The 13,857-nt window shown below is 38.0% G+C and overlaps 1 protein-coding gene across 3 annotated transcripts in view; it reads left to right on the forward strand.

Moving 5' to 3' along the window:
* Positions 1-3,482: 3,482 nt before the first annotated feature.
* The window catches only part of EFR3A (EFR3 homolog A), an 81,917-nt gene continuing 71,542 nt past the window's right edge, over positions 3,483-13,857 (forward strand). For 2 of the 3 annotated variants that reach the window (XM_084509011.1, XM_084509012.1), the window contains exons 1-2: positions 3,483-3,545; positions 8,907-8,956. In XM_084509011.1, the coding sequence (XP_084365137.1) occupies positions 8,947-8,956 (10 nt within the window). In that variant the 5' untranslated portion in view covers positions 3,483-3,545; positions 8,907-8,946. The remainder of the gene's footprint in view (positions 3,546-8,906; positions 8,957-13,857) is intronic. The other variant, XM_084509010.1, reaches the window with a different exon arrangement.

A 13,857-nucleotide genomic window follows, 5' to 3' on the forward strand; every position in this document is an offset into this window, starting at 1 on the left:
CATCTAAGATGAGTGGAAGTAAAATTGAACAGTTTGGCTATAAATTAGCAATACAGCAATTTAATACGCACTTAATTCAACTTCATAATCTTTTTGGATAGTTTGATTATCACTCTAGATGTGGTCAAAGGAAAATGTCAGTCTTTCGCTGACAATTAATGAATCGTAAAATGGCTCGGGTTGGAAGGGACTTTAAATTCACCTTGTTCCAATCCCCCTGCCATGGGCAGCGATGCCACCCACTAGATCAGGTTGCGCAGGACCTCATCCAACCTGGCCTTGAACACCTCCAGGGATGGGGCATCCACAGCTTCTCTGGGCAACCTGTTCCCATCCCTCACCACCCTCTGAGTAAAGAATTTCCTCCTAACATCTAATCTAAATCTCCCCCTTTTTAGCTTAAAACTAAACTAACCTGATCATATCATTATCAGTAAAAAGTTACACTCCATCTTTTTTTATAAGCCCCCTCTAAGTATTGAAGGACTGTAATGAGGTCCTCCCAGACCTTCCTGTTCAGAATCCCCAAGCCCTTCGCTGCATGGCTGCTCTCAGTGAGTTCTTCTCAGTCGTCCCAGTCTTCTTCTTCCCAGTCTGTACTTCTGTCTGGGATTGCCCCGACCCAGGTGCAGCACCTTGCACTTGGATTTTTTGAACCTCAGTAGGTGTATGTGGACCCACTTCTCAGGCTTGTCCAGGTCCCTGTGCATGGCATCCCTTCCTTCTGTTGTACCATCCAGTTTGGTGTCATCTGCTAACTTGCTGAGGGTGCAGTCGATCCTACTGTCTAGAAGGGTGGCTGGATGCTCTTCTAATGTCCTCACTGAAATTAAAAAAAAAATGTACTCTACAATTAAATTTTTTATCCATTACATAACACATAATGAAACTCACAGAGACCAGTACATACATATTCACAGACTACAGCTGTTTGCTCTGTTTTGAAATTGAAATAGGAAAACAGTTGTTTTAAACAACAGCACTACAAGTAGGCTAAGGGCTTTATTGAACATTAGTTACTACATGGTTTATACAAAAGTGTCATAAAACATATCTTCTCTCTTCTAACAAACCACAATTCCAACATTGTATTTACTTTATGATTTCGGCTTTCTATGTCTACTTGATATTCATAGATGTTTGTGATCCAGTAAAGCTGGAAGAAAAACATTTTTAAAACCCTCAGAGAATAAAAGATATCACAGACACGCGAGATGTAATGTCTGACAACTGGAACTGTCATTTCAAGTTGTTTTAATGCTTTTTAAAACAAAAGAAAAAGAGAGTAATCAGGACATGTCACTCACTGTGTTACATTTAAAATTGTGAGCGGTAGCTGAATGAGCACCAGCTGATCTTGCTGTTTGTCGCATTCAGACAACTACTAAGGACTAGTAGCTGCACTATTTGTCAGCATCTTCCTGAAACCATATGGCATTACAAGTACATTGGAGCTTGCTCTCCCTTATGTACAGCTAATAGAAAAATAAGGCAAAAATAGCTTGAATGAAGCACTTCAGTAAAGAGATCAGGCTGCCTGTAGCTGATTGTTGGAAGAACAATCTTTGAACTTGAAGGTGCATCTCATATGATGAGTTCAGGCCATGATCATTCACTTATGTTTCTGGCAGATGAAAAATTTGTAAGAATTTTCTTCTATACTTCAATATAGAAATCTATTGAAGGCAGACTCTTTTTCTTATTATGGTCATCATGTTCAGCCCTGTAACTTCAAAACCATAAGCAGCATTTCAGAAATCATATAAACAACTAAAAAGGACCCTTTTAACTCTATCACTTTGTCCCACGTTGCAATTTTTTTTTTTTTCTTGACAATTTCCCCAAATTTACCTATTTTGGATACAGCTAAAAACTGTGAAGTATGGAGACATCTCACGTGCCATTTGGCATTTTAGTCATTATTTCCAATTAACGTGTTACTGATCCTGATCCTTCTTGTATTATTGTTTGAAAAGAAGGAAAACTAATTCAAGCAGTGTAAAAAAAGTACAAGTTTTTCTTCAGGATATGTAACATGAGCAGACCTGAAAAAAAACACATGAAATTCTGAAGCCAGTAATGTTATTTCAAGGAGAATGGATTATGAGATTATGCTGCCTTGGATCTGCAGCAGTTTTACATAATTTCTATTTGGGCTATTTGTTACTGTGCGCCTGGATATGTTTGAACACTGGTTTCAGCTGCACTGGGAAAACACAGCTTGTTGGGCCCATCTCCCTCCTGTCTTCCAGCAGCGACTGTTAAGAGGCATGAACACTTAAACCAAACATAACAGCCAGGCCAAGGATCAGCTTTTCTGCCAACACCCCGTTGCAGAGTCCAACTTTGACCTCACTTATTCCCATCTGGGCATGCTACCGCCCTTCTGGACACCACATTTCCTCACGCAACCTCAGGGCTCAGACCCACCACCACGCCAAAAACAAGGTTTTAGCGGCAGCACTGCCAAGAAACCTCTCAGTCAGAGCCTCGCCCTCAAGGCTAGGGCTCATCCTGGCCCCCAAAGCGGACAGGCGGGCCTTCTGAAGCCGCAAACCCCTTTGCCACTGTGAGAAACACTCCGTAGCCAATAACTTAGGCTCAGGTGAGGATCTCAGTGAAGTAGTAATTTATTCGTGATTGCAATGGCAGGCGCCCCACAAGCAGGAGAGCGCAACTACTAGTTCCAAAACACAGTTTATATACTTTTTGATGACAGGACCCTCCCCTGTTTCCCCACTGAGTGGGTAATCCAGGTTCACAATCTATCTGATGCTTCACAAACAATGCATGGCCTTCAGTAGCTGGCCTGTCAAATTTCAATTTCCTTTTGCCATTTTTACTGTTTGAAGTGGTAATGTTTCCTCACTTATCTGACTTAACACCGTGATTTTCACCTAATTGTCCTAAGGAATCTGGTTATCTGCATTTTACAAGGTCACCTGATCAAGCTTTCTTATCACTGTAAGCATATCTCAGTACCACATTCCTTCCTTCTAAACAATGTAACTCTGCAAAAACAACATTTCTATTCCTACACCACCATTGCCTCCTCCCCCTAAGATGGCCGCCACCGCCACCTCCCCCTAACATGGCCGCCACCGCCCCCTTTCCCCGAGGGGAGAGGCGCAGTCACGTGACACAGAGAGCGGGGAGGTGCCTACGGGGCGTGGGCGGGGCCTCGCTGTGGGGCGGGGACAGGTGCCCCGCTAGCCCCCCCCCTTTGCCTCCGGGCCGTGGCGAGCCTTTGCCGCAAAGGAGGCTGGGAGTTGTGGTCCCTGGCTGCCTCTCTGCCGAGGCTTCGCGCTCCTCAGGCGGCTCCTGGGCGGCGGGCTGCTGAGCAGTCCCAGGGAAATTCCTTCCCCTGCCCCGATCCCTCCGTAGTTGCTCCCGTGAAAAGAGCGATGGGCGGGGAGAGGAGAGCAGGGCGGCCAGAAGGACTACATCTCCCGGCGTGCATCGCGCTCCGAGCAACTTAACGCGGGGGGGCTGGGGTGGGGGGGTGAAAATGGCGGCGGCAAAAGTGAGGAGGAGAGGTGGCTGAGGTGAGTCGGGGCAGCTGCGGAGCGGCCGCTTACCCCGCTGCCACCGCCTGGGCCTGCGCTCCTCGTCCCTTCCCTCTCGCCGCGTCTGGGAGCGGGGAGGCCGGAGCTGGGGGGCTGAGGAAAGGCGGCGGGGAGTGGGTTTGGGGGGCTGTGAGGAGATCTGGGGGTCTCTGAGGGGCTGTGAGGAGATCTGGGGGGCTCTGAAGGGAGCTGGGGAGCTCTGAGGGACTTGGGGGGCTGCCTGGAGGAGGACTGGGAGAGGAGAAACCCCCTCAGCCTGTCCTCCTGTGAGCCCCCTGCTGTGCTGCTTGACCCCTCAGGGGAACCCCCAGCTCCAGGAGGCCTTCTGTGAGGCGATCATACGTTAAAAAACAAAAATATATTTAAAAAAAAAACAAAAACAAAAACAAAACACCAACATCTTTCTGTCAGTAGTCTGGGATGTGCTCAAATATCCCTGTGTTATCAGTCTGCAAGCAGGGAAGGTGTGTGTGTGGGGGGGTGTTTGAGTTTTTCCCACAGTGGTCTCCTTCAGCTGGCCCATAACACATCTTGCTGAGCGTTAATTAAACCCTTGTAACTAACTGTGCAATACAACTACGCTGCCACAGCATTCTTAAAGAGCTTCATCTTCTACTCCAGAGCTGTTACATGCTTTGCTGCTGCTGTCAGGGCCTCTGTCATAGCAGTGCCTGGCAGATTATGGTCATTTTAATGGACAGTCATTACCGGATGGATTTACCAGACTGCTGTACTTACCAGTAAGCGTGCCGCATGGAGCCATACTTAAGATAATTGAGGGGCAGGTTCCCAAATCCTGTTACTGAGAGCTAATTATATTACAACTTTTTTCTTTAAGCTTAATACATGTAGCAAAGTATCCCATCGTACTTCGGGCTGAGATACTAGGAAGGCAAAAAAGCCTTGAGTGGATTATGAGATCTCTGTGCTTCGTTGGCGAATTAGTGGAAAAGCCTGTGGCTGAGAGCCGAGGCTATAATTTCAGTATCAAAATCAAGTTAGTTAGCCCACGTTATACCTTGTAAATCTACAAAAGATGTTTGCCCTGCAAATTGTATAGGAAAGATAAGACCATTCAAAGCTTTGGCAAGGCATGGGCAATCTACTTCCTGAAGTAATGTAATGTACTAAAAATCATTTGAAATGTTTTCTTGAGTAACTTTAGTATTTAAGACATCTTGCCAGAAGACTCATGTATGGACGCTTTTAAAAATGTTGGTAAAATTTTCTTGGGAAGTTGGCAATTTGACTTAAAATCTTGACAGTAGTGCCTTGATGCTTGCAAATGCTTATGCACAGATTTTGTGCAAACTTATTAATAACACTTACAATATTTTTCTAAAAATTGTTAGAATTGAATTAATTTCTGATTCATGAAAAAAAAAAAAGAATTGGAATGTAGCTTGTAATTAATATTTAATTATAAGGTAACTGTTTTAAGTTGTGCATCATGTTATGAAAATGTTTGCAGTTAATGATGAACATTAACATCTCTATTTCTGACCCAGGCTCATTTAGGAGAGAAGAACAAACAAATTTTGTATTAAATATAAGTGGAAGGAGACGTTGCAATATTAATCAGATTCATCAGTTGAACTTCAAGTATAATGAAAGGGAACTGCACTTGTAATTATGGAATCTAAATTGTAAAAAGTACAGGACAGAAACAGCTTTTGTTGGTATCAGCAACTTAACTGCACAGCCTAATTCTGTAATGAAATACTACTTGTAAAATTACTGTGATATTCTCAAACAACTTTGAACATCTTTGTTTTGATATGTAGAAGCAGATCATGTGCTTTTCAGTTGAAAAAGGAAAAAGTGTTTATTTGATGGATTTTTAAGCCACCGCTGGCTGGCAACATATGTACCAGGGCATAGGAATGGTGCCTTTAACTTTATAAATGAAATGGATATTGGGTTAAACTAGCCTTTGAGAAAGGAGGGAAAGTATTACTCAGGAACACTTATTTAATGTCTCTTGTCCTGAAACCATATACTCAGACTGAATTCTGTAAGGTGAGGCAGGACAAATATCCTTTTAGATATGCCTGTTCAGGTGGGCTCTGGTGGGTGAAATAACAGAGTTGCCGCTTTAACACAGCCAGGTTCATGTGTGGCATTGCTTCTCTTCCTGAGAAAGCTAATTCAAAATCAAGTTAGGTACGTTCATAGAATTGAACTGGGCTATGTAATTCTATCTCAAATTGCGTTTTTGGGAGTTCTGGAAATTGTACTTGGAGCCTAACAGTCTACGTTTAAGAATGAGCATGTGACTTCTTAATGTTGCATCTCATTGGCCATTTGCCAATCCACAAAACTAAACTTTTTGACCAATTTTTCAAATAGAAAACATGAGTGGGTGGGGAAACAAGTGATATAAAAATTTAATGTGCAGCGTGTTTTAAAATTTTCAGCTCATGCCTGCCCAGCCTTCATTGCCTGACTCTCAGAGATGCTTAAACTTGCATTCCCTTTGTCTTAATTTGCAGGAATGGATGGGTGCCCAGCTGACAATGTCATTTTGAATACTCCAAGTTAATTATTTATAGTGTTACATAACCAAGTTAGGTAATGGTGGACTTACCAAAAGAAAATACAGTACCCTAGGTATGCCAATTTCTGCTTCCTTCCCTGAAACTCAAGGATGTGTTACATTTTTGGAAGCACAGATTTGATTGTGTTGAATTCAGAAGATAACTTGGTTATTAATACTTTTTCTTCCCTCATCCAGCACTTGTGCGTATGAATTTAATTAAAAAAAAGATGTTTATTAAATCAGATTTGGCACAGAACTTTTTTTTTCTTCTTTCTTCTCCACTGGAATAGAGCCATATACTGTAAAATTACTGTTACAGTCTGCCACAGTGAAATATGATTCATGAGATTTTCCCATTTTAGATGTTTTACGGAGATTTTTTTTCACAGGCCAAACAGGAAAAAAAGTTGACTGCTCTTTAGTTTTCATTTTAGTGCCATTTATGGAATCTTTGGATAATAAGAAATAGCTTAGGCTGTTCTTTAATTTTGTATCTCAGGTTATTTAAAGTAACGACAATAAGTCAAAGGTAAGCACACGAGGGAGGAGATGATCAGGAACAATCAGTAGAACAAAGTGTTTTTTTACTCCTGTGATAAAGCTGCTTCAATCTACTAGAACAATGGATTTCCTTATCCTTGCCAAATTGTTCATGACCTTTTTAAAACTGAACTGAAAGTGTTTGTTAAGAAAAATGACACTTATGTGTCACACAAGTATCGATCTGCCTTTTAATATACAGTGTATTTACATGTAAATACATTGTACTTAATTTTTAGTTGTTTAGAATTACTACTATCCTTAGGAAAGCAAAATAACCTGTAGGCCTTGGCAGAAAACGAGTTATGACTCCTAGTTACCTCTTTTGCAAATCTAGGAGTTGGTTGCGTTGTGTGTATTGTATGGGTACGTAGCCTTAACTTTCCTCTGGTGGTTGGTAAAATATCACAGAATGATGTAGACACGTTAAACACTATTCCCTGTTTAGGAAAACTAAACTATGGCTGCCTTATTGTGGTTTGCTGTGTCTTTTTTAAATTATAGTTGAGTTCTAGTTCAAAAAATTGTGTTTTTTCTTTTTCCTCTGTAAAATCTGTAAAATCTAATTCAGTGACAAAACAGCAAATCAAACTCATAGTGGGAAGCTTCTTATTTTAGTTTAGTTCTGTTCTACCATGTCTATTAGAGGAGCTACTAGCATCAGTGGACTGAACTTTGCTCTATAACTAATCAGTCTGTGATTCAACACTTTGTTGAGAGGAAATTGTGGACTCTGTTCTGCATTTAAATATCACAGCACCTCCATATTGAATTCTTTGGCCCTGTTACACGTCATGAAGTGTTTAAAAAGCAGCGAACTATATAAAAACAAAACCAACAATTTTCTCTTTGAACAGCTGTCTGGAATGTTTAAGCAACTGTCTGGTAATTTCTACATTAACATCTTCTGAAGTTAGTTGACTGACTTAGCAGCAACAGTGGTATTGTACTAGCATAGTGTTTTGAGTTCCTGATTGCTAGTGACAGTCAGCAAAACGCTGAGTCTTTGTCACTTGACTCCCATGAACCTCTTATCAGGCTTTTTGCATTTTTATGTAGTTCTAATATCTCAGTAAATCTGTCTTCTGTAATCTCTCAGCTAAATTCTGTACTGCACTCTAATTCTGCTTTTCCAGGTTACTGCTTAACATCACAATCCACATATTTCTGCTTATCAAATTATGCTGCTTCTCCCTCTGTCCTTGGAGAGGGACGTACAGCTTGATACCAGGACAGGATATTTTAAATAAATTACTTTGAAGCACTGTTTTTAATCATGGTTGCTGTCAGCAAATTGGAACCTTTTGTTGAAATAAGTACACAATCAGAGTCAAATTTATTTTTAGTAACTATGAACATTGCTTTGGTGTATGATTATTTAAACATACTTGTGACCAAATAAAATGTTTGTTCCAACATTGTCAGTGCCTTCAATAATAATCTTTGTTATATACACCTATAAACAGATACTAGTTGTATTTTTTCCATGTATATTCTTTTTTTTTTTTTTGAAAGCAATAGCACAGTCTGTTTAACTGAGATTTTTTATTTTTTTTAATTTATAAAAAGGTATGTTTACAAGAAGGTGGTGGTTAATAAAACCAATTATGCTGGTTTAACATTAAAAAAAAAAAGATGATTTGCATTTTAATAATAATTGCTTAAACATTATATTAGGGTATGTTTATCCCTAAAAAAAGGTTGTTATAAATTTGTTAATTGCGTAAAAATATGTAATTACATCAAAAATATGCCAAGCAGCCTTTGTTTACAGTACCTTGCTCTCTGGTCTAAGATCTATCTATTTCTTTTTAATACCGGGAGAAAAATGTACTAGAAAGTCCCACATGGATTTTTAGCATAGCTTTTCTTTGCTATGCTAACAGAAACCTTTCAGAGCCCTTTTAATGAGGTAGTGCTGTCATTTCCATTTGAAGTAGAAGTATCCTGTAAGGCTATACACCATTCAGCACCACAAACAGTGACAGTGGGAAAGGTCATCCCAGTAAACACAAGGAAAATGTTTAATTGGGCATCAGAAGTAAGAACAGAATGACAGATTTCAATAACAGATTTCAAGAGCTGGAAAAACCTACATGTAGTCTGGTGAGATGAAATGATATCTGGATTTCTGTGGTAACAGCCTCTGATGTTGGAGCTAAGGAATGTGACTTGGCTCATTTTTTATAAGTTTCTACATATGTCTGGATGCAAATTGTCTAAAGATATTGTCTTGACTTACATTTCTGTTTTCTTTGTAGCTTATATTTTGTGAAATTGAAGACAGATTCCTGATTAACAATGCCTGCTAGTAAGTATTGTTGCCTTCAGTACCTTCAGATAATGTTTAAGGAGGGGCTAAAATTCTAACAGAATTAACACGGGGGTAAAAGGGGTTGGAAACAAACAACAACTGATGATCACTTGCAGTCGTTTTAAAAATATTTAAGATCTTCATATTACCCAGCCTCAACCTTTGTAGATCTCAGTGTATTTTTTCTAAAGAAACCTCGTAGTTTCTGATTTGTTTCTGTTCAGTTAGATGTGCACAGTTTAACATTGATAATTTTTATGATTTAAAGTATGTTCTGAAATATTTGTACTCAAAAAGATATTTCAATATAGTGATATCTATCTTTGGCAAATTGCAAGTATTGTTTATAGTAGGTAGAATTGCTGTTTAGTATATAAAGTGATGAGACAAAAATTTTAACATTTCAACAAATGCGATTTTTGAAGCAGATGTTTCTAAGAATCAAATTCTTATTTACTATGAAGAGTAGCAACTTTCACAAATCAAAAGAAATACCACTAATATTTTTTTCTAGCTTTTTCTATTGTATACTTAGAAAAATCTGGTGTGGTCTCTAGCAACATCAGTCTTTGGATAAAGCAAACTGCTTTATCATGAGAATAAAGAGTTCTTCAAAAAGTTACAGTACAGTGGTATTGAGTGTACTTATTTATAGGTTTGTCATGAGTTTCACAAGTGTTTAATTTCATTTGGAAACATTTGAGGATTTTATTTAGCTGACTTAAGATTTGTAAAAAGCTGTGCCTACTGGATACTTAAATATCGTACTATAATTGTTGTGTTACATGGTCACACTTCTATGAATGTCTAATCTTTAAGAGTGGTCATATTTTGATATGTAGTACAGTTTGAGCCACTGTAGTGTAAAATACTTTAATGTAAGTATTTAGGATTCTTTTAATTTTCTGGTAATAAATAAATAAATAAATAAACCCTATTCCTCTACATAGACATGAGTTTATGTAAAAAAAAATAGTGGTAAATATTAATGTATGCTTTATGTATATATTCAGATTTGTAAGTGCTGGCATAAAGTGTTCAAAGTGTACTGTGGTCAAGCTTTTTGAATATCATGAACTGTTGCTGTGTTTCAATTGCAGTTTTTAGTACTAATAAGGCCTCTATCATGATAGTCATTTATGCTGGGAGCATTTTTTGTTTTTTAAGCAATTGGACTGGAAGAGTAAAATCTTTTTTTCTACACCAGGTATTTTTATGCTGATGGTCATTTTTAACACTATTTAACCTAATGCATGTAGGTAACTACAGGGTCAGGTTTGGTCTCCTAATGAGACCAAAACAACTTTATCTGCAGTGAGGTGTTCAGAACTATCCCACCATTTATTTCTCTTCTGTGTGTATTAGACCGCTTTTTGACTATATGAGCAAAGATAAGGTAGTAGTATGCATGTATATTGTAGACAGCCCTCAACTTCACCTTTCGGAATGTGGAAGGGAAGGTGCTGTCTACTGATTCAGGCTTCTTGATAGATTCCACAGGATTCTTTTCAGAGCATATTGAGGAAACATTGGTTGGCGCTGTAGAGAGTTAACTTTGAAATCGTAAATTACTTGTTTTTTGTAATCTGTAAACCTTCACCGTGAAGGTGGGAACTACCACTTGGACTTCCCTTGTCCCATGCATCAACAGGTTCATTGAGCATCTTTAAGAACAGAATGTGGAAAAGGCTCTGAAATATTTTCCAGAAATGTTTTCTGTTCTGCTAGGATAAGTTTTAATGGAAGTAAATAGTAGGATATTTTTACAAGGAAAGCTTGATGGAGTTTTCAGATCATCCTGACCTGTCTTCCAGTGTCATTCTACTTGCTTTCATCAGTCTATATCAGTTCCTTTTAGAAGTTTTACACCTTTTTCAAGTATGCTATTGAAGCAATATCAAGGTGTGGAAGCGGTAGTTTAGAAAGTCAGGAAAAGCCAGGACAGTGGTGTTAGGGAAAAACTGCACAGAGAGACTTGGTCTTTTCAGGGACTTTCACTCTTCCTGGAGACATTTTAAAACTCAGCCTGAAGTTATTACAGTTATCACTTCCCTCAGTATTAACTGTCTAAAAAATATGCATGAAGTCCAGGATAATCATAGGATAATCAGTCCTATTAATCCAGGATAATCAATTGCTAGGTGTTTGTTACATATTGGGGTAGTCATTTTTTTAATTGATGTTGCTGTTGATCAATCGCACATAAGAATGTGGAGTCACAGTGCTGCATTGAACCCTTAACAAAATAATGTTAAGCTTTTTGTCTCAATACAGTATTATTTTGCTCATAAAGACAAAATTTTCAACCTGTTCTTTTAATCTTAGATGCAACAGTGCTTGGCTTGAGCTAGCCAAGGCATGGCCTTTGCATTGACATCTAGTTTGTAGAGCTATCGTGTAATGCTGTAATTGCTGCAGCAATCGTAGGGAGCTTGCCAAAGCAGTGCTTTTGTAAATATTTGTAAAAAATATTTTTTGTAGCAATAACAATTTTCAGTAGTCTGTACAGATAATTTCATTTAACACGTTGCAGAACATGGGTGATTTCAGTGGTTTTGTTGGCTGCATTTGAGTTGAAATGACACAAATGCTTTTGTTAAGGAAAAAAGCGTAGATAAATCATTTACCAAAGCATTTAAGACTAGTTCTTCAGCATTAAGTTCCAGATGTTCACACTTAATGAGTTGCTTGAAATACAGTTTTCTAGCTAATGATTTTTTTTCAGAAATAGCTAAGCTACTTACTTAAGTAGTTTCCCTGACTTAAATTAAATGGTCAACTTAAAGGCAGTTTTCATACGAAAGTGAACTTGCTTGGAGTAGAAAAAATAAGTTTGATACAGGTGACAATGTCTGCATAGTATAGGAAGGTATTTTACTTGTGATAGCTATATGTATGGATGTCTCCTTTTTAGTCATCTTTTACATGACTTACTCTTAATTTTAACATACTTAAATTATATACTTGATTTTGAAGGCTTTGTTAATAATATTACTTTGAACTGATCCTATCTGGTGATTAGCAGATCACTGTATGACTGCCTACATGTCTGACAAGCAAATTCAGAGAGTAAATAAAAGGATTTTGACAAATGTAATTTGCCGTTATTCTTTTATTGAACTGATAACTGCAAAAGTTAGTAATCCAAACATCCCCCCTACTCTTTGCCAGTTAGAAAGAGATCACTTGATCTAAGAGCTTCATGTATCAGTTACGGGGAAATTTTTCCACAATCTGGCCTGTTTCTGGTGCAGTAAGTTTTGGTAACTTCACAGTGCTTCCCAAAGTATGCTGAGTGTCTTGATTCCTTCTCCTTAAACTATGTAAAATTTTGTTTCCTCAACTGTAAAAATACCCTGTGGCTTTTTGTCGGTCTTTTGTGGACAAACAACTAGTCTGCAGCTGCGTTGTACTGGTAACATCCGTAGTCTGGGTGATACAAAAGTAAGTAAAAGATAGAACAGTTAAATAGAGTGATTATCTTTCTTATTTCTTGGATGTTGCTGCTTTGAGATATGTTACTTCATAATCTTTATAAAAAAAAAAACAAAAGTTTTTTCTTTTTAAATAGGGCTTCTTTGCTAAGCATAGGAAGAAAAACAGCATTTGAAATAGTTACTTGAAATATGAATGAATCCTTAGCTCGTATTAATGTTCTTTACTCTTTTTAAGAGGCATGCAGTGTTTTCATTTTGAATTTCTTTCCCCTGCAACAACTTAGGGAAAATTTAGTTATTTATCTAGGTTTATTCTATAGTAATAAGATAGTTAATAAAGGGAAGGTTTATTTCCCCATGAAGTACAGTTCTACAGTACCCCATGGTGGTTGGAGATGTATTCCTAATTCTGTCCCCATAAATACTTCATGCATTCTGTTTTTTTTGTTTGTTTGTTCGTTTGTTTTTAGCAAAAATTATGTCACAGTTCTAATTAATATCTGTGTCCAATCCTTCCACCTAACATACTTTTTCTCATCTGGTGTATGCTTCTCATATACCTATTAAAGCCCCAAATGGGACCTTCCACATAATGAAATGTTTTTCATAATTGCCTTAATTCATTTTGTATGCAGTAGAAATCCTATTAGCTCTCTAACAGTATTGTTGACTACTTAGAATGGTGTTAAAATAAATACATTATAACACTATAAAATTTTGGCTGTTATGAAAGAATTACATAGGGAATTATCTCACATCATCATCTGCTGCTTGATTCTAGCACCTGAGAGGAAGAAGCAGCTCTGTTATTGTCTGTCGCTGGAAGCTTTTTAAATGAAGTCCCTCTTTGAACTGCTTAATCAGACCAACACAAGAACTTGAAAAACAGATGCTAAGGGAAGGTCATCATTTGCGCTACCTTGGCAGTTTGCCATGTGTTAGACAGAGGCCTGTAAGGGAAAATAACTGTTTGTCAGGATGTCTGTGACTATTATAATACTGTGATCACAAAGTATATAATGGATTCTTTTCATAATAAACAACACAAGCCTCCAATATGTAAACATTTAGATACAGGTTTTCTCGATCTGGTTTTTAGCTGATCGTATTTTCCACACTGAAAAGAAAAAGTAAGAATTCATCTTAATGTATCCTTTGATCATGATAAGAAAAAAAATCCAGGAATTTATAGCTGAAAGAATTGTACTTTGTGGCTCTATTTCACTCATGATAGCACAACCAACTTTGTGGCCTAGTGGAGTGGCTGCTTCCATACTTTTTAATGAATCTGCATGATTTCTTTAAGACTTTGTAATTTTTGAATAGATATTTAATTTGTTGCTTTCTGTTGGCTCTCAATTTCCTCCATGTAAGTATTATCCTAAGTCTGCTTGGGAAGGGGGAATTGCATGCTTCATAGAAAGTGAAGATCACTTGTACTAACACATTGCAAATAGTATC

Source organism: Aythya ferina (assembly GCF_964211825.1).
Source record: "Aythya ferina genome assembly, chromosome: 2".
NCBI classification, from domain to species: Eukaryota; Metazoa; Chordata; class Aves; order Anseriformes; family Anatidae; genus Aythya; species Aythya ferina.